The sequence below is a fragment of the Clarias gariepinus genome, chromosome 24 (genome assembly GCF_024256425.1).
Source record: "Clarias gariepinus isolate MV-2021 ecotype Netherlands chromosome 24, CGAR_prim_01v2, whole genome shotgun sequence".
NCBI lineage: Eukaryota > Metazoa > Chordata > Actinopteri > Siluriformes > Clariidae > Clarias > Clarias gariepinus.
The window spans coordinates 9,296,798-9,317,954 of NC_071123.1; the positions used below are offsets into that span (position 1 = coordinate 9,296,798).

Below are 21,157 nucleotides of genomic sequence, written 5' to 3' on the forward strand. Positions count from 1 at the left end.
CAGTTTTTTTTTTTACTCAGCTTTATTAAAAACTTCAATGAAAAGACAGCTTACCGTTTCTGCACTTCCCGGAAAAAGGAGTCCGTCCTCTTCATCTGGAGCTCATATAAGGCTCTTAGAATGTGTAGAGGAGCGTTTAGAGCATCGTGTGTAAGCTGGAAGCACAGACAGCAAGTATAAATCGTTTTAGTGTCTTAACTTTATGTTCATGTAAGATTTAATGTATCCCATATGACACATCAAAAGAATAGTTATCACATTATAGTCTACAGTGTACGCTGTGTATTTGTGTGACCTGTACAGGAATCCTGATATTGGTATCACTATTGGCTCATTCCTGAATTTTAAACATTAAACTCCCCAATGAGTTCATTACTAGCACACAAGCAATGGCTAGAGTGGTAAGAAAAATAACAGCTCTTTGTCGATACGTCACTCTTGACATCCGGTCACGGACAGCCAGGTTTTCCGAAGCAGTGAAAAACAACAAAATGAAATGTGCATACAGCTGTACAAAAGGTGCTTCGAGAGTGCAACAAGAGCCAAAATTCACCACAGCATCACTTAAGGCATGAAGCAGTGAGAAACAGTTGCAGATGATGACAGATGATCAGGCCAGTGATTATGGACACAATAATATGCTAAATGCTGAGTGGTTGAAACAGATGAGAGGGGAAATGAGGCTGCTGCTGAGGTTGTTGCATAAACAACCAATTTTTAAATTGTATCTTTAGACATTTTAAAGCCTGACAAGTTCACAAGGATTTCTTTTATGAAGAACCCGTGTTGGTCCATGTACTTTGTGTCCATCAATCTTACCTGGAAGCATGCCTTGGTCTCTTCATCCAGCCCCTCAAGTGGGTCGACATCTTCGGCGCAGCAGCTGGAAAGGTCCGAATCGTGCTCTTTCTCCCTCTCTCGGTCCTCCTCTCTCTCGCCGCTCTCACTCTCCTCGGCCATGGAGTGGATCTCACGTTTTGAGGAGTACAGCATGATGGAGAGGATCTCCAAGTCACGCAGCAGCCACGTCTTGCTGAAACCGGTTCCTTTACTGCATTTGCGGACCAGAAGCTGCATAAGGCTGGCGCTGTGCATGGCCTCTTGGGTCTGCTCGCTGCCATGCTTCTGACCCCACACACACACACACACGCACACACACACACACAGTTTACTGTCTTTTAATCATAAGACTTATATACTTATAGACTTATAATCTTATATTTAGAACTTATATTAAGAACAGCTGTTGAATTCCTGCACTAGTTGACAAATCTGGTTCATTGTATTTCCAAATGAAGCTCTAAATCTGATAATCATATTCAAACTAATACAGAACATGTGGTAGTGCTTTACTAACTGGGGCATATAAACACAAAAACAACTCCAAAAACATTTAGGAAGATGGACTGTCTTATAAAGAACTTTTCTTTTTATATAGAACTTGTAACAAGAAAATGTATTAAGAGGTTTTCCTATGAAATTAAAGAAATAATACAGTTTCCATTTTTGTTACTACACCAAAGTTTACATAGATAGAAACTGACAGACCTGAATACTACAGCGTTATCTTTTTTCAGAGACATATGGAACCCAAGTAACCACCCATAAACAGAGATAAGCAAAGTAAAAGTAAAAGGCAAATATTACTCAAGTAAAAGTAGAAGTCCACCAATCACTTGTGCACCCGAGTATAAGTGCATAAATACTCACCTTCAAAATTTACTTAAGTATAAAAGGAACACAGCTGGTATTCGCTCACAGTAGCCTTTTTAACAATACAAAATGTATTAAGGTACCCGAGAAAGACGTTGCCAGATTAATCAAAACTAATCAAGATTTAAGATCTCTTAATCTTTAGAGATTTAAAAACATACTCTATATGGGTAAATGATTGTCAATCACACCTGAATGTCATTCTTCCACAAACTCTTCCAAGGCTGAAAGCACACAACTGTACATGATGTCTTTGTATGCGTTAGTGTTAAAGTTTCCCTTAGGTTCTCTGAAGATATAGTGTGCCAAGGTTGGGGAAGAAGAATTTGATTGACCTGTACAACCCCTTTGGGATGCATCCCAATTGTCAAAATCTTGACTTTTCATTCAAAAACAGCATCATTCTGACAGTCATTGTAATCACGTTTAAAGTAAAGTCACATCCAGGTACGCCTGCCTTTGTAACAACAGCACATATGAGACAATAAGCAAGTATCACCTTAAGGATGCTGTAAAGGCCTTTGAGAGCGAGTGAGAGCACCCAGGTGGCTTCCACTGCCTCCGGTGAGCTGCTCTCCACTCCGGTCTGCAGCAGCTGGCTCACGATGGAGATCAGGTTCTTCAGGTAGTGGCTAGAAAGAGTCAGGCTCTCGTCAGCCTGCATCAGCTGGTAATCCTTTACTGTGAGGGAAATGAGTAATACTGTCATAAACAACTACATACAGTGCACTCAGTCTGAAAACAAATCAATAATCAATGATATAGTACGTTGTGTAGTGTGGTGTGGTAAATGCAAAAAATTAGCGAAATATTTAATAGGGTCAGCGTTAAAATCTTAATGTGCACGAGGTTCTATTTGGTTATTTAGAGTATAGGAAGTTCCTTCTTACAATTACAGAACATAATAGACTTATGTACCATTGCGTTTTATTTTATTAGGGCATATGAGGTATAAATATCAATAAACTGTAGTTAATTAAACAAAGTCAATATTTGGTGGGACGACCCTTTAGGCTGAGGTACAGTCTGTGCAGTTTTATAAGAAAATTAGCTATTAAGTTTTACTCAGCATCCCTAAGAGCCAGCCATGTTTCTTTAGATGACCTTAGACTGTTTGATCTTGTTTGTGATATTTTAATTGTATATTTACAAAATGCAGAGCGAGCAAACAAAATAAAATCAATATTGATGTGACTACCCTTTGGCTTCAAACCAGCATCAGTTCTTACACTTGCACACTTGAATAAAATCAGGGATTTTGCAGGATCAGTCTCAGATGTAAAATTAACCAATTATACCAAGCAGGTGCTAATGATCAATAAATAGTGTACATATGAAATTAATTAAGAAAGAAACAGCTGTGTAGGAGTCCTAAAACTAGGTGAGTTGGCCAAGTGTACCAAATGCAGCAGGTGAAAGATGTATCATGCTCACTTCTTTACGACACAGGAAGATTTTCAGTAGGGCCATCAACCAAGAAATCACTGAGACCCATTTACTGTCTGGAGAAGTCTGGCCAAAAGTGGGCATCATGGGAGAATTACAGCCCAAAAGGTATATCTCAGATGTGGAAACAAGGCTAAGTGATGCAACTATGAATAAAAACATAGGAACTGTTGCAGAAATATCCCAGAAGGATTTGAGGCAGCCTATATCTAACAATGATGTGCGGTTAGCTCTCCCAGATGTGTGGAAAAACCTACCTGTCCAGTTCTTGCAAAAAAAAAATATATGCAAGCTTACCTAGAATGCCACTTCTTCTAGGTAAACTCTAAGCAAAGAGTGGTCACACCAAATACTGATTTGATTGAGATTTCTCTTTTGTTCATTTACTTTTCATTATATTAACTGATAAAAAATTTCTTGCGTACTTCTATTTTTCAAAGCATGTTTAGTTTACAACATTCTTCCTGCGTTTCTGAAAAAAAAAAACCTTGCTGAAAATAATTTTCTACATACAATTATGATCAGAGAGAGTTTAAATGCCATGTTATGACAACCATGTTTCGACTGTATCTTTCCCTCACCCGTCCTCCTTTTCCGCGTCTTGACGTCGACGACGGCGGCTCGGTTCTTCTCGGTGAAATGTTTCAGCAGGATGATGTTGTGCTGCTCGTTAGCATTGTCTATGAACACCGACTGAGTTCCCATACACAGCACCTGAAACCACAGCCATTCATTTAGATATATTTGGATGATGGTAATTTATGGTTATACCTTGTTGCCACACAAGCCTTTCAAACTTGAACGCTTGTTTAACATAAATCATTTTAATGACACGGATCAGGTGTACACACACAGCGCTCGCAGCTGGGACCTGACAGCTCCTTTTACACCAGACGTGCGATGGAATCTGTCGGCTCCTTTTTAAAGCACGCTGTTTACCATGATCTGTGTTGCCCGTCAGCTATTTAGTTTTAAAATAGACTGCTTTTAAGGTGTGAATTAAAACCTTGACATTCTTATACAGATATTAAACTTGAATTTAAAGGCATCGATGGTGCTCGGTCTGTGCGAGGATGCACGGTCATACCTCGGGGAAGATGACCAGGACATGCAGAGTAAAGATGTTGGTGCGTTTCAGTTGGTGCGGTAACTGCTGAATGCAATAGTCGGTAAAGCTTGCGATTACGTCGTGCCACTGAAGACACGTGTTCAGGTTTCTCAGGATGTCCGCCACTGAGCTCGCCCAGTCCAAACCTATGCGGCTGCAATGACACAAGGGTGCAGGAATATAATTTTATTATTTATTACTGACACAAACCTTGGGCTCACACATATGAAACATTCACCTGTGTGTTTACAGAGTCTGTCTACAGAGGACCCAACCATTGGTAATTATAACGTCCTCCCAAATGGCAAATATTGGTTTAACAAGTGCTTACGAATGTATGTAAAGCAGGATCGAGTGATAACCAGGCTGTGCAGCAATAAAAAAATTATGTGATGCTCAAAACTAGTATAATGAAATTTAAGGTGATTTAAATCATTTTAAAATCAGCTTGCAACTGGAATAAAATCAACATGAGAAGTGAAACCAGACTGACTCCTTTGCTTTTTTCAATAACATTAAAGAGAATCTCTGACCTGTCTAGGCACACAGCCCCGAGGCTGAACATAAGCTGGGTGGTTTTCCAGCCTTGTGTGTCGTTAATCGCTCCATTGGCCGACGCCAGCAGCTCGTATTTCTCAGAAAGAGCCTCGGTAACGGCCGCGTCTGCCTCAGCCGGTGAGATGCGCAAGAGCAGCTGCCCAAGAAGCCCGAGAGTCAGGTGGTACGCCTCGTTTAGACACCCCGCGTTGGAGATAACAACACGGAAGAGCAGGGGCAGGATAGGGCTCAGACCGGAGAGGGAAATCGTAGTGCCCTGTGGAGTCAAAGGTCAAACATGTGACCAAGGTTTTAATTTTGACCAGTTAAGTCCAAAATTTGCATTTATTCTTGACATGAAGACAGAAAAGAAATTTAATAAGATGACATTTGGTGCGTTACTGCCGGGTATGGGGAGGTCGGTTTTTGCCTTCAACTTTAAGGTATTGTACAAAAGTTAGCAAAAATGTTCTTCAATGTTACCGGTTTGGCTGGAGGCAACATGGCTGCCAGCAATCCCAGAATCCTCTCCCTGGAACACTCTGCGAACACCTGCTCCTGCAGAGGCCCTTTCGGCGTCCCGTCTTCCTGTTCCTTGTTTACATCCAGGTGTTCGGAAGTGGGAGATGTGATGGTGTCACCGCTGGAATCAGCTGCTGAGAAAGGAAGTGATGGAATTAGAATTTTACAGATTTTTCTTCAGTCAAAAACTGTATTTCAGACTGATATATTCCAGCCTTTTTTTGCCAATGTCCTCTCACACCACCATACTCTCACATGATCAATCACATTTTATCACCTTTCTACTCTCATACACAAACCTCTATACACACACTACTATACACTTAGAGATTCTTAAATACCTTCATACTCCCTCACTATAAGCTCTCGCAATCACCTCACCTCTACTCGCTCTTGCATACACCTCACATTTGTACTCACCTCACCTCTACTCGCTCCCCCACTCACTTCTACTCACATTTGTACTCACCTCACCTAGCTTTTGCACTCACCTCACCTCTCCAAGCTTTTGCACTCACCTCACCTCTACTGGCTCTCGCACTCACCTCACCTCTACTCGCTCCCGCACTTTCACCCTCACCTCTACGCACTCTAACCCTCACCTCTACTCACTCTTGCACTCTTACCCTCACCTCTACTCACTCTCGCACTCACCTCACTTCTACTCACATTTGTACTCACCTCACCTCTACTCGCTCCCGCACTTACCGCACCTCTACTCGCTTCTGCACTCACCGCACCTCTACTCGCTCCCGCACTCACCGCACCTCTACTCGCTCCCGCACTCACCGCCCCTCTACTCGCTCCCGCACTCTCACCCTCACCTCTACTCGCTCCCGCCCTCACCTCACCTCTACTCGCTCCCGCACTCACCGCCCCTCTACTCGCTCCCGCACTCTCACCCTCACCTCTACTCGCTCCCGCACTCTCACCCTCACCTCTACTCGCTCCCGCCCTCACCTCACCTCTACTCGCTCCCGCCCTCACCTCACCTCTACTCACTCCCGCACTCACCTCACCTCTACCTGCTCCTGCACTCTCGCCCTTACCTCTACTCGCTCCTGCACTCTCGCCCTTACCTCACCTCTACTCGCTCCTGCACTCACCTCACGTCTACTCGATCTCACCTCACCTCTACTCACTCTCGCACCTTGACAGTCTTACCTCTATATGCTTAAACACCTTTAAACTTTCTCATGCTCTCTTACTTACCTGTATAGACTCATATACATGTTCATTCTCGCTCACAAGCAATTAAACTCTCTCAAAATTAGTCCTATTTTCTAGCACGCCTTTATACTCTTTCAGAACTTTATACTCTTTCACAAGCGATCACAATCTCCCCCAAATTTCTGCTCTCACAATCATACTCTCTGGCATTAACAAACTCTTTTACCCACCTTCAAATTCATTTTCAAACTCTACTCTCCTTTACACACCATCATGCTCTCTCATGGTATTAAAGCCAACCGAGGTGAGTATGGCAGTATGGCATGAAAATTATGATTTTCCTACACTGCAACCTACAGTGAAATATACCCTGCTCTCACCTCTGAACTCTGGAGACAGCGTGTCTTCACTGGACAGTGATGGAGAGTCCAGTGTATCCTGGGAAACTCGCCGGCCACGCCCCTCTTTCTCCTCTGTTGACGCCATTTTCAGGAGAGATGATGGTGGAGAGCAGAGAGCAGCCGTGCTGCCAGGTAGGGAGGATGTGTCTGAGATGCTGAGCTCCTGACTGAGCTCTGGGCTTGGAGGAGTTGGCTCTGGTTCATTAGAGCAGAGCAGGGACAAAAGAGCTGAAGCTCGTAAACCTAGAAGAGGTTAAAGGGATAGATATTGGATTATGATAAAACGCAACAATAAGGGATAAATGATAGCGCTTGCCTCCTTCACGCATATTACTACAAAATGTTTCCAGAGAAACCTGTACTTTATCAGCTGTGCAAGCAAAGGGCAAAATTTCACCTCCTACAGTCTTAGAACTCATGTTACTTCTTCAGAAACTTTGTTCGCTATGTCTAATTATTTCTGAAGAACCGGACGGGTACAGTATGTCCTGGATACTTCTCCACACGTTATACCTTTTCCAGTCTGGCCCTTCATCAGACACTCAGTGATGAGCTGGGAGCAGCGGCTTTGCAGTGCGGTAGCGTGGCCAAGAGCCTCGGTGTCCGTCGACTCGCTCGTCAGCTCGGAGGTGAACAAGGCCAGGCTGGCAAACAGGAGCCAGGAGTAGTTGTGAATGTATGGCTGGATGAGCCTGTGTCGATCACTGATGCGGATGGTCACCATGGGGTAGACTGTGATACGATGGGTGGGCAAATGACTGAGGGGGGAAAAAATCCAATAATATGAAAGAAATACTTACATGAAGCATTTACATTCATTTAATTAATATAAATCTTAACATTTCTATAAAGAAGATCTGGATGGAAAAATAAAAATGCCTAAAATTTCCTAATTTCCTCTTTACCTGTCTGGGTATTTCTTGGCATTGTAACAGCCGAAGCAGAGGTCAAAGTCCTCACAGACGTTGCAGTTGATTCTGCTGCCAACGATGAGACCCTGGCAGTGATCGCAAGCGTACTCCATGTTCACCATCTCGTGCTCGTCCTCATGGCCTTCAGGCTTAGCGCCGCCTGTTGAGTATCAGCAGAACCGTAAGACAGTAATCCCTTTCAAAACACACTAAAAACTAAATGTTCAACATTAAAACTCCTGTAATGGAACTGATTCAGCAGGGAAGAATTTTATGAGTAAAATTGCTAATTGGCGTGTTTAAGCCCCAAAAATATGAAAGTTTGTTTGTACACACACAATGGAGACTAACGACGGGAAAAAAAATTATTTCAGTTAAAATTCTTCGGTATAGCAAATCATGTATCGCCACACTGAGTCCAAAATTTATTTTTTACATCACCTTTTACATTTATAATAGAGATGCACCAGTCAGTTGGCGAGCGACTAGAACTGGCTGGTTTTCGGCTTGTCATCATCAGATATAACCGATTCTTCCACATTAAATGCTTCCAATCTGCCGTTTACCCAAACTCATTACACACTCAAAACACAGCGAGCGAAAATTATCCTTGAAAAATCACTCGAGTTGAGTTTTGAGAATTTGGAGGCTGATGAGGAGGTAAAATGTTGCTGTTTCTTTATAATCCCACACGCGTTTCACTCAAAACTTGTGTAGTGGTTAGTACTGTCGCCTTGCACCTCCAGGGTACGGGTTTGATTCCCGGCCAGGATCAATTCCCGTCTCTGTGTGCATGTTCTTCCGTGCTTGATGAGTGAGTGAATGAGTGTTTGTAAATAGCAATTATATCGTACGATGACATAACAGTGATAAATGCCGCTTAGTAAAAACATAACTTTTTTGTTGAATTGAAGTTAAATGTTAAACTAAATGTTTAAGTGCTGCACTTGGTTTTTAAATGAGAAGCTAATGTTATGAGGAATGGGTAACATTTAATTACTCATGTTATAAGACACATAATGCATTTGAGTTCCCTTTTTAAGGGTTCAAGTCAGGAAAAAAAATTAATATCGAATCAGGATATTTATATAATCATAAAACAAAATCGCATATATAAATTGAATCGGCACATAGATATTGTGATAAAATCATATCCTACTGGAGACCCATGTAAATGTCTAAAAATGACTAAAAAGTGATTTTTTAAATAATATGTCCCCTGTAACAAACACGATTTCTATAGTTGCATTTAACGTTGTGGAACTTCTATCTGACAACTCAGTTCAATATTAAAGCTGCTATAAATGGTCATTCCCTCACATTCATACTTATTTCCTAGGGCTACAAAACATCCAAGACAGTGCTTTGTCGCGGTTCTGACAAAGAGTAAAAGAGTTCGGCGACTCACTGAGGAAGCAGGTCTTGCAGAGGTCCATGTCAGTGCACTGCAGACAGCGGTAGCGGTGTCCGGGAGCAATTCTTTCACATCCGTCGCACGAGATCTCCACGTTCAACAGATCACAGTACCGCGCGATGAACATGTGCATCTGCGGAGAGCAAAGACGAACGGGTCACGTTTAAATCCTACAAATTAAGCCAAGTTCCAGTACAGAGAAGTGTATCCATTAAACATATTATAGTCGCTTTTAGTTCAGCCGTTCCCAAACTTAACAAATCTGCGGTACAATTTGACATTTTTTGTGGCCCACACAAAGCTTTTAATTAAATAATGATTGTTTAAATCCCATGTTTTTGTTTTTTTCAAATGTAAATACTTAATTAGAAATATTTTTGCAAAATTTGTAACTTAATTATGATAATGAGTTATTATTATTATTTTGCTATAAATGACCTCACACCCGTTCGTCAATGCAGTATGCTTTGGGTCCACTAGGGGGCCGCAGAACACACACTGCAAAACTGCTATAGCTGAATATTTTTAATAGGTAATTCCGTGTCTAATAGGAATAACAACATTGGAATACTCCTCAATGTGTCTCCTTAACTGCTACCTCAAACTGATAAACAGTAGACCTACCAAGAAAAAAAAAAAAAAAAAAAGAGCATGAGTGTATATAAAGCATTTTCCATGGAAAGGTTTTGTTATGCTGTAAAAAGGAGACTTGTGGAAAGTTTGCGGAGTTAGAGGTTGAATTCATTGTAAATATTTGCTAAGAGCTTATGTCTGGCTCGAGCTGTGGAATTAGAACAGGCGTTGACATTTTCGTAGTGTTTACCGAGTCAAGACAAAGAGACTCACTGTTGCAAGAGACACATTTGGGACACGGTTTGAGAGCCATTTATCTTACTATTATTCTAAAAAGGACACCTGTTAGCCATAAAAACTTCATGCATTCGATTACTTTCTATGCCCTGCTGTTTTCAAAGCTGCGGGTTTTGAATGCTGTAGCCGAGCCTTCTCTTAAAAGCAGCTGGTTGAAAAAGAAAAAGGAAAGAAAAAAAAAGGAAAAATGCAAAAGTGGTGTTTTTGCATGGCAAAAATCACTGCACAAACATCCAGCATTTCTTTGCGTGTATTCAAGTGCGTCTACCTTTCTCTTGTCCTCCGGTGAGGCCTGGGCGATCTTGTCGAACCATTTCTCGAACATGCCGTCCATGCACTCGTCCATCCACTCTGTGTTGCGCTCGTAGTCGGCGATCTCGTCCTCTTCTGTCCACTGACTACAGAAACGGCACAAAACAGAGACACATCAGTGGACTGAACTCGTGCATACTAAAAAAATTTCTAAAGTAAGCTGATAAATAGGTACTGATTAATTTAATAAAGAAGGAAAGATCCGGCAGAAAGCGCTAAATACCTGATGGCAATGTCGTGCACGCTGATGTTCTCCTGAGACATGGTGAGAAGCAGATCAGGGAGCATGATGTCTTCAAAAAGAGGCAGGTCATGAACTTCCCAGCTCATGTCCAGCAAGTGGAGCAGGCAGGTCTGAACGCACGACAATGCCGGCAGCAGCACCCTGCGAAAACAAAGAATTGAGTTGTATTGTTGATATAATTGTCATACAAGAAATACAATTTAACACCATAAAGTACAGTACCCGTGCTCGTATGGTGAACTGTACATAACATTAGTTTAAACAGCTCTCCTTCAGTGGAGAATCATCATTTCAAGGCTTTTATTTATTTATTGATTTTTTTTAACTGGGGTTGTGCTATGAGTTTTGTTCTTTTGTTCACATGCAAACACATCTTGCAAGCGTTCGTTGCATGAGTGTGGCAAAAAAAGTTCAAGTTCGACCTTTTTTCAGGCTTCTGATTGGCCAGCATGGCCTTAGTGTTAGCGTTATATCGCCACCTTCTGGTTTGGCATGCTTAGACAGCGTGCTTTGCAATTTCATTTGGACGAAGGGCCGTTCAAGTTAAACTGGGACTTTCTTGTGAATTGAAGGCGTGAAAGCAATTGATATAAAGCACAGAACAGTCATGAGACTCTTAGCTGCATTTGAATGGTGCGAATGTTTTAAATAATGCTGTGCATCCTCGAATGCCGATCCCTGTAAACAGCGAGTGGAAAGCCTGATCCTTGAAAACTGACAGATAACTTTGTCGCCAAACTTGCATCTGTCTGTCAGAACTATACAATTCAATTATTTACATGCACCACTTGCGCAGTACAGGAACTCATCTGGGAGTTATTGCCTCATTCCTCTTGCAGTCTAAACCATTTTGACATGTAGGGGTCATTAAAGGAGTTCCTGGGAGGCCAGCATTTCAGGCAGTCTAATCATGGCTCTGGAGTACTGAGAAATCTTTATATCTTGATGGTATACAAGCACTAGTAAAATACTGGAATGAGTACATTAGCACAGCAGGGGATTATATAGAGAAATAAAGAAAAATGTTTTCTGTTATTCTAAGCAGTCAAAAGTCCCGGTTTTACTTGAATACCTAGCCAGAGATCGGGGTCATCTTTTGACATAATTAGAAAGTCAAATGACTTTTATCTTAGTGTGAATAAGGCATCTTTCTTCCTATCAGACTTAATCTTACTTGTCATTGAGCTTGCTGAATCCTTGCACCGCCTCCACGAGCATGCGAATGAGCTGATGATAGGACGACCTGACCAGCTCCTTCAGATCAGGCCCGCAGCCAGATAACTGGGAGAAGTAACTGTCGGAGACAGGGGACCAATATTAAATATGCACACTGGTCAGGAGGTAAAATAGACACTCAATAAGCAGCATGTGTAACATTTAACACTATACTTCTATTATACCATGATATGACAAAACAAGAAACAGTTCAGGTGAAGCAAACTACTGATGCACCATCCGATATATGAGATGACGTTAGGCAGTGTGGCTTTTTAAAAATAATATTACGCATATTAGATTGTGCAGTGTTGAATCGAAGAGAGCAGTCGTACTTGGTGAAGTCTTTCTGGCAGGCCAGCAGCTCCTGCAGGAACAGAATGCAGGGAGCCTGGAAGAGGTGCGGTTTCCCCAGGGACAGTAAACACTGTTGCACTATGTCTAAAACCTCACACACACTCGTAGCCTGGGACTTTTTTAAAGCAAGCGTCTGGAGAACACTGGACACACAAATGGACAAAAAACACACGTGCAGAAACAGAAAGAATTAAGGAGATAACAAGCTGTTTGATCACTGCATATAAGAAATACTTTTTTCTTTTTATGTATACATCAATTAAGTACACAGTACCCAAGCTAACATGAATTATCTACGCAGTAGTGTCTAAAAGTCTAAATTTATATTTAAAAAAAACTATTATTAATTGCATTTAACAATAACTTCACAATCACAAGCGATTACTAAAAAAAACTGCCACACAACCATCTCCGTATTATGCAAAGCATCCACCATACTCTACCTGGTCTCACTAATCGCCATGTCCTTCACAAAGCTGAATATGTGCTTGAGAATTGGGAATCTCTCCTTGACTGACGGCATGGGACGCGTTTCCTCCACCGAGCGGTACGAAAGCAGTCGGAGACGCCCGCGGCTGAACGGCGCCCTGCGAGAAAACGCCACCGGTGACATGGGTTCTGCGCCTTGAGAGTGAAGGCTCTCTGTGGATCCTCTAGAACTCTGAGCACTGGCACCGCTGGAGGCTCCGAGGTCTGAGGAAGCGGAGATCTGAGTCTCTACCCGTGTGGGACTTTGAGAGGAGGCGGCGGAGTGGGCAGCAGTGCTAGCAGGACAGGCCTGGAAATCACTTTCGGATATAGACGCAGAGTAAGGGAGAACAGGGGCGATGGGGCTCTCTGCTGGTTTACAGGGATCGGGATATGGAGTGGGTGCAGTGGCGCTGGCAGCACCGGGGCTGAACCTGAACAGCAGCAAGCTTTTACTGAGGCAGATCTCAGCTGGAGGGGGAAGAAAGAGAAAAAAAAGAGAGAGGAAACATGGAAAGATAGAAAATGTTAAAAAAAATAATATATTATTGCTTTATGACTTACAAAGTTTAAATAAATAGCCATCTTCATTCAAATGTATTTACATTCTTTCTTTCTTTCTTTCTAAAGTAAATAGTACTGTGTTTTGCCTGTATATCTATCTATCTAACATCTATCCATCTATATGTGTTTGTATATACACATACAGTATATACATACACACACACACATTGATGTGCCAATCCATTGCATGGCACACACGTACTGTATATATACATCCTGATTCACACACTACAGGCAATTTGGGAAAGCCAATTATCCTAATCTGCAATCTTTGGACTGTGGGAGGAAACCCACCAAGCACGCAGAGAACATGCAAACTCCATGCACACAGACACGAGGTGGAAATCAAACCCCGAATCAAACCTGGAGGTGTGAGGTGACAGTGCTAACCACTACCACTATCGATATTGCAGTTACAGTATCAGAATACAAATATTTATATTGCACCATCTCTAATTATTGTTATTATTATTATTATAACATCAGCAGAGTAAAATACTAACCCAAAGACTCTGGAGTAACTTCTCCTGGACTGTCCACTTTCTCTCCTGTTCCATTCATTTTGACCAGCAGGGAGCGCTGTTTCATCTCCAGCTACAACAAACAGACATGGTTCACTTAAACCGTCAATCATGGGAACATACAGTATTAATAACGAGTAAAGCTCTGTCTCACCATCCATGTCCTGATGCCATCAGCAAGCATGTAGACCTGCACGAGGTCCTCATTCACACAGCTCTGCCCCTGCTTCAGCACTGGAGAAAGAAAAAAAAAAAGGCGGACACACTTAAAAAGCACACTATAAATACAATATACTGTTTCAGTCAAGAATATTAACAAACAAACAGTTTATATTAACAAACAAACAGTTTTGAAAATAAAAGGAACACAAGGAGAAATGTACAGTTCGAGACCATTAAAAATGCCATTTATGTTTTGGAATGTGGAAATTGATGGGTGATATCACTAATGGTCATAAGATTAGTCTGAAGTTGCTAAACAAATGCTTCACAAACAAAATATTCGTACTGATTGTTGGGTAACGTGATATTAGACTTATTGGTTCTTGTGTTTAGTGAAAAGTGTCTAAAAGCATGCTTTACTGTCTATATGAAAACCAAAAAAACATAAATAAATAATAACTGATTCTAAATCATCCAAATTCTTTACCGAAGCTCCTAAGAGAAGCCTGAAGAGCTGGGGTGTGGTACACCATAGCCGCCCAGATTGCGTTTACGGCCTGATCGACCTTCGACCCCGCGGCGATCTCGTTCCTGACCAGCTGCTTCTTGCAAGAAAGCATGAGGTTCCTCATCAGCTCCGCCCTTTCATCACACAACTCACGGGACGGATCCCAGCGAGCAAAGTCCACCAGGAACTCCACTAGGTCATCTCCGGAGGACACAGATTTTACCTGGAGTGTAGACAAACACACAAAACAAAGTCATATTTGAGACACAGACTTTATTGGAAATGTAATATCCTGTTTAATGTTTGCTTCGAGTTAAACATATCATCAAACGTAGACAAATCATAAATCTATTAGAGAGTGATTAAAAGTTCTAAGCTACCTATCTGGAAATCTTACTGACAAGAATAATGTATAGTAAGTTAGAGTTTAAAACAATAAAACAAGGTGAATGAAATGACTTTTGAGATAATGATCCGTCTGCTCGAGCGCACGTACCAGCTGTGTGTTGTTGCTACGGTGTTCAGGTTCTCGGCTTCTGGCTGGTCCACTCAGGCCATGTGTGAACACGGGCTTCCACAGAGAAGAGGAAATCACGTGGTTCATCACGGCCGCAGGAAGCTCCTTCATACTGTGAACTTCTGAGCAACGCGAAAAACACAGCAAAAACAAGCCATGCAGTGAGTAATGACCTGAATACTCAACTGACGGGTATAAATTGGTGGCCTTATGTCTGCACAGCGCGCATTTTTGGAATTGGTTTTGGCTTTAAGTCCTTAAAAAAAAAAACGATCCGGGTCAATATCAGCGCCCAACAGTCTGTACAGGTTTTCGAGGCCATCCAGCATGATGATGTTGAAAGTTTAACCAGAAATGATATCATACCCTGTGCGGATTTAAGCGCCATGGTGCGTGAAGCCAGGCGGCCCATCAGCCTTGACACGAGGAGCTGCAGGTCAGAGATCCAGGAGACGCTGATGTCTGGAAGGCCGAACGCCGTCACGGTGAACTTGTAGCCCCACTCGGTGTTACTGCTGTCGGAGTGAAAAAGGAACTGCAGCTGGTGGCCTGCTTTAAACGTGACCTTCTGAAAATAAATACATTCGCCAAAGTTTCCAGTGGGCTTCATAATGTTCACTTAAACACATTTTGTAGTGTGAAACAGACTTTGGACATTAAATGTCATAAAATACAGAAGATATCAGGTTAGAATAAAGTGCTGCAATAAAATAAAATAAAAAACAATTGTATGCAAATAATGAAAAGGTCAGCACATTTTGTCAGTGACTGAGTTTATGGCTTACATTACCGTGTAATTTTAATTAAGAATACGGATACCATATTGACTCAGCGTTCCAGATGGAACCTTTATTGGACCTGCCTGCTCTGGATAATGTGACCAATACAAAGACAATTCCAAGAGTCGCTGATTAGAATTTATTGCTCACCTTTGGCCACTTGTCAGAGCCGACTTTCATGTCATAGCGCACTTTGCCTCCTCTGGAATCTGTAAACTCCAAATAGTCGTACCTGCCAAATCAGGAAAACATTTACATTTACAGTATTTGGCAGACGCCCTTATTTAGAGCGACCTACATTTTTATCTTACTGTATATCTGAGCAGTTAAGGATTAAGGGCCTTGGCTCAAGAGCTCAACGAGGACAACTTGGTGTTGGGGTTTGAACCTAGGACCTTCCGGCCCAAAGTGCAATGCCTTAACCTCTATTAGTTGTTGGAGTTCTCCTTTGTGATTTTGATCACATCCCTTGTATGTGAGCGCACATACCTCTTCTCTGTCTCGCAGCGTTCGTCAAACTCCACTTCGAAATATGTGGCGCCGGGACAGAGGAACACGGTGTTCTCGTGTTTGCTGTCTTCATAATTGTGAGGTGACTCCATGGTCCACGTCCTCAACACTACCGGCTGCTGAGGATGCTGCCAGGCATCCACGTCCCCCTGTAACGAGATGCGCTTCAATAAGCAAGAACTTTAAAAGCTTTTACGATCCTCAATGCGTTTTTTTACTCACCTTGGAGCTTTCCTCAATGCCACCGGACAGCTTCTTGAGCAGCTCCAGAAGAGAGAAGAAGCTCCTGAGAATGGTGCAGTGAGGAATTTCGAGAGCGCACAGCTCCAGCAGGAAGATCGCCTACAACACCAACATCAACACCGTCATCGGCACAGTCAAACAGAGACACAGAGGATTAAAAGGCAATGATCGAAAACGTGAGCTTTGGCATGGTATATTACAAGCAAACACACACCAGCTAAGACAAACAATATACGACACTAACAGTGGTACGTATTGTATATCATGGTGTTACTTGCTATTAGATCTCAAGTTTCGCCATTTTATTATTATTATTCAATCCCCATTTTGGAATTAAACCTTTCTTACACTACAGTAAAACTCCTTTCGGTGAACGTTACTGAAATAAGGAAAACTATTCTCTATATTTTAAGAACGTTTGACAAAGCGGGTCTTTCATTTTATAACATTCTAGCATTCTCATGTACGTCCGATAGCACTAAATAGCACGCGGAACGAAATGAACTACTGAGGGGTTATGAGTAAGTCAGTACCAGCTGCCTGGTCGCCATGGTGACGATGGAGTTGCCGAGCTTGGCGACGATGTCGGCTGCAGAGCACCTCTCCAGCAGGGAGCTCAGCGTGGTTCGGGTGTTGCCCAGGAACTGCGCCACGTCTGTTCAAGATCAAGCACGAGAGCACTTAAGAAAAACCTTAAAATCAAGGGAAAGTGGTGAAAGCAGCACGATCCAGCGTCTCCTTATCGATCAGATTAGGGAGAAGACGCTGACTCAGAGGGCTATAAATAAGAACAAGAAGTCTCTAACACTCAATGACTCAGCATTTTTAAGCAAGTTTGTTAATAATAACAGTTCACTTGTTTGTCAAAGAAAAATGAACAAAGACAATTTAGTAAAAAAAAATCTATTCAATATAAATAACATTGAAATAATATTTTTATATCATAACAAAACCAAATATTTCAAGTGTATCAAATTTTCATGCCGTAAACAGACTTTAAAACTAGTCTTTTTATGGATGCTAATTACATTTGTGGAGATTGCTAGATTTTTCTAGCTTTTGAAGCGACAAGACAGGACAACTCTACTTTGACTCTATTTGGGCAGGATTTACATGCCATTTCCATTGTTTTTAAATGCTAAGTTGGTCGTCGTTGGTTCTGTCGTTTCCATAGCAATGGTGGTTGTTATGGGCGCAAGGGTGCTAGCCTGACACCCAACTCTTCTCCTTTTTCATCCAGGGACTGAGATAAGCCAAGTAATTTTGTACAAGTACAGTATAAGCCTTTGCCCAAGGGCACAACAGTGGCAACCAGGTGGTGGCGGGGCTCGAACCCCTGACCAAAAAACAAAACAAAAAAAGACTTAAGCCTAAACGGTTACAAACATATGAGCCTACTGTATTTACTGCCTGTGATATCAGGGTGTGTGTGTGTGTGTGTGTGTGTGTGTGTGTGTGATTTGACAAGGCCACTGGCTGCAGCCGCCCCTCCCCTACAGGCAAATCTCCAAGCCACAGAAAATGCATCCACCCTTCGCTACAAAGCCAACGGCACTCCTGTGATACTTTTTACTTATATCGGAGGAACCATTGATGGTTAATAGTTTAAAGATTTGTGGGATCGTGTGCATTTCAAACATTGATCACAGAATGGAAGTGGTCCAAAGCGTTTTTTTTTTTTTTTGGTGTGTGTGTGTGTGCCATCTACAAACCCCTTTACAGGCTACGGTGTGATTTCTGCAGTGATTTTTGTCAACATGAGTTTTTCAAGCTCTTTTATAAGCCATGTATTATTTTCTGATCGACCAAAAAAAATCTAAATCTGTGCATTTAAATCTGGGTGAGGGAGATTTTCATTTCATTGTGTTTAGAAGTCTCAGCCAAACATTTCAATACATGTTTGCACGGGTTGCATGCAAAAATCAGGACGATACCTTACCCAGTCATGAATTTAACAAACTGGGATTTTGAAAAAACCGTCAATTGGATCCATTTGAAAAGTATTAACATAAGTGTGACAGGGAGGAAGGATCAACTAAAAAGCATAAAACCCAGACTTAGACCCCTAAAACAACCCCCCCCCCCTTTTTTTTTTTTTTTTTTTTACAAATGGAACACAAATCATGCGCCTAGAATACACAAGATTTGCTGATTATTTGAATAAGAGCTTGTTTGAATAGGAAACGAGGATGCTATCGAAGGCAAAAGTACAGCAGAATAAAGTGCAGCTTGAAGAATCTCCTCAAATTATGAATTCTATTTTAGCTCTAGCTGTTCCTTAAACCTGTCTCCTAGTGATAATTACAGGAAGCTGATTTTCAAATCATTTCCGCTTACATTTGATCAGGATGTCTCGGGCCAGATCGCTGGCTATGGCTATGCCTCCTTTGAGCTGGAGGAAGCACCAGGACAGCAGACTGCCCTGAAGAGCCCAGAACAGAGAGAGCAAAACCTTCCGATTGGGTCCACCAGAGCTGTCCATCATCATCAGCTCACACTGTCATCAGAGACACAAAGACAAACACAAATATTACAGTCCACTCACTGATCTGTCTAACATATCATATAAACATTGGCATAAACACTGATGAAAATTGGATGAACCTTGCATGAAATTAAATCTAACAATAAACATCACAAGAATAATTGAAGATCACACTGGATTCCATTACATCAGCTTAGAAAAGGTATCTGAGGGTCAACCCGGACTAGTTAGAAAATCAAACGCGAGTTTTTCTGTCCGTACTAAATCACATATATAAGATACACACCTCTCTAGTGGCCACAAGAAGCAGCGTGTCCATAACGTTGAGGATGGGGGAGATGTCAAAATCAGCGGGTGCTCCTTTGGGAGGCAGAAGCAGCAGACCACTCGGGTCCTGATCACTGAGAGTGAGAGAGAGAAAGAGAAACATAAATAATACTGTACATTCCAGTTTTTTTTAAAGCCCTCAGTATTGCTAATTACCCAAATTGAGTTGGTGTTGGTGTCTGGAGTTGGTGTTTTGTGCATTTTGTTCTTTACCTGAAATAATTACAGAGTGACTCGAATGTCAGCTTAGCCGACTCAGGCTGATCTTCTTCTGTCAAGTTCTTCTATAAATGTAGAGCACAAGGACATCAAACCCACAGACTAAAACACAATCTTCTGCTCTATAAATCCACAAATACACACACACACACACACGTACCATCATGTCAAAGAGTTTGTCTCGCCGGCTCTGCTTGTCTGGGTAGAAGATGGCTGCGCCGCTCAGGATGGCCTTCACCGCCTGCTTTCTTAAAGCTTTTTCCAATGTGGATTCTCCTTCTGGCCCGTCCACAACTGCGCACGGCCAACAACAAAACCAACACAAACGTCAGAATGTCTTAGTCACAGTTACACTGAATTGCACTATGATGGAAAACTGCAATAAATCACACAAAACAGCAGTTTGCAAAGTGAAACTAATATAAAAAATCTGTTTATTATGGGCTTAAAAAAAATAGAAAATGTCTGTACAGTGAAACCTCGGATTGCGAGTAACGCAGTTGTTTTTCAAGAAATTTTTACTGGAAAAATGAACAAGTCTTGGTTTACGAGTACCGAATATCACGCATGTGATCATGTATCACGAATCTGTTCTGTCGCGATTCATTACGCGAGAGATGTTAGAGATGTTCCTTGCTAATTTTTCGATAATGTGTGTGTGTGTGTGTGTGTGTGTGTGTGTGTGTGTGTGTGTGTGAGAAACTCACATAAGAGAGGAGGATGTGTTACTGTGTAAGATGAGAAGAGAGAGACGAGAGGGGCTGATTCCTCCTCTCCTCTAACTTTAGATTCACACACATACACAAACACATAGCGCCTGCGCGCATAAACAGAAACACTGATCTGTTGGGATTTCATTTTTCTTTTTTTTAAGGGTAAAGTGCAGGTTAATTTGTTTTATTTTTACTTTATATTTTGTATTAATTATTTTTATGTATTTATTTTTTTGGGCTGTAGAACTAATAATTACTTATTTCTTCCGGAAGGAATTGTGCTCGTGATCCAAGGCTCCACTGTATTTATTTATTCACTAAAATATAGAATGGTATTGTTTACTGAAGGTGTCCACGCCCTAGTTTGAACGTGCAGTGTTTTTTTTATTATTATTATGTAATCTACCTCACATAAAAGTATCATTAAACATTCCTTATCAAGTCGTATGATGTCGTATGATATCCATACTACAAATGTTTATCACAGTGCATCACAATATGTTACTGAGCTCTTGAGATATCTTTTTAATATTTCATATAAATATATAATAAACAAATTCATTATTATCATCGCCAGCATTTTTTTTATGCAATAGTTGCTGGCAGCAACCCCCTCTCTCTCTCTTTCCTATTTATCGATTGCTCAATCATTCTTTCATTCTATATATTGTCAAACACGCTGCACATTGTTGGAATACCTCAGGAAATCACCCACCCTTAGTGTTAAACTTACAAAAGGAAAAACAAAAAAAATTCAATTAAAAAAAAAAAACCTATGAAGGGTGTACGAGTCAAACCAGGACTTTTGATGACGATGTCAAACCGATTGACATTTACAGAAGCACAGTTAGGTGATGAGACTCTTAGTCGCAGGAAAACATCTGAAAACATCTGGTGCATATTGAAAAAAAAACAAAAAAA

The 21,157-nt window shown here is 41.5% G+C and overlaps 1 protein-coding gene across 4 annotated transcripts in view; it reads right to left on the bottom strand.

Moving 5' to 3' along the window:
• Window positions 1–21,157, bottom strand: part of zzef1 (zinc finger, ZZ-type with EF hand domain 1) — a 60,202-nt gene that overhangs the window by 19,199 nt on the left and 19,846 nt on the right. For 2 of the 4 annotated variants that reach the window (XM_053484907.1, XM_053484910.1), the window contains exons 16-44: window positions 19,684–19,817; window positions 19,518–19,588; window positions 19,264–19,378; window positions 18,830–18,989; window positions 17,026–17,147; window positions 16,472–16,591; window positions 16,229–16,398; window positions 15,890–15,971; window positions 15,327–15,528; window positions 14,940–15,082; window positions 14,423–14,666; window positions 13,928–14,007; window positions 13,756–13,846; window positions 12,664–13,159; window positions 12,199–12,363; window positions 11,823–11,942; window positions 10,628–10,789; window positions 10,361–10,490; window positions 9,217–9,355; window positions 7,803–7,968; window positions 7,411–7,655; window positions 6,877–7,140; window positions 5,288–5,460; window positions 4,801–5,081; window positions 4,247–4,421; window positions 3,741–3,873; window positions 2,213–2,394; window positions 820–1,125; window positions 55–155 (exon numbers count right to left, since the gene is read on the bottom strand). In XM_053484907.1, coding sequence (XP_053340882.1) covers window positions 55–155; window positions 820–1,125; window positions 2,213–2,394; window positions 3,741–3,873; window positions 4,247–4,421; window positions 4,801–5,081; window positions 5,288–5,460; window positions 6,877–7,140; window positions 7,411–7,655; window positions 7,803–7,968; window positions 9,217–9,355; window positions 10,361–10,490; window positions 10,628–10,789; window positions 11,823–11,942; window positions 12,199–12,363; window positions 12,664–13,159; window positions 13,756–13,846; window positions 13,928–14,007; window positions 14,423–14,666; window positions 14,940–15,082; window positions 15,327–15,528; window positions 15,890–15,971; window positions 16,229–16,398; window positions 16,472–16,591; window positions 17,026–17,147; window positions 18,830–18,989; window positions 19,264–19,378; window positions 19,518–19,588; window positions 19,684–19,817 — 4,972 coding nt within the window. The remainder of the gene's footprint in view (window positions 1–54; window positions 156–819; window positions 1,126–2,212; window positions 2,395–3,740; window positions 3,874–4,246; window positions 4,422–4,800; window positions 5,082–5,287; window positions 5,461–6,876; window positions 7,141–7,410; window positions 7,656–7,802; window positions 7,969–9,216; window positions 9,356–10,360; window positions 10,491–10,627; window positions 10,790–11,822; window positions 11,943–12,198; window positions 12,364–12,663; window positions 13,160–13,755; window positions 13,847–13,927; window positions 14,008–14,422; window positions 14,667–14,939; window positions 15,083–15,326; window positions 15,529–15,889; window positions 15,972–16,228; window positions 16,399–16,471; window positions 16,592–17,025; window positions 17,148–18,829; window positions 18,990–19,263; window positions 19,379–19,517; window positions 19,589–19,683; window positions 19,818–21,157) is intronic. The other 2 variants (XM_053484908.1, XM_053484909.1) reach the window with 2 other exon arrangements.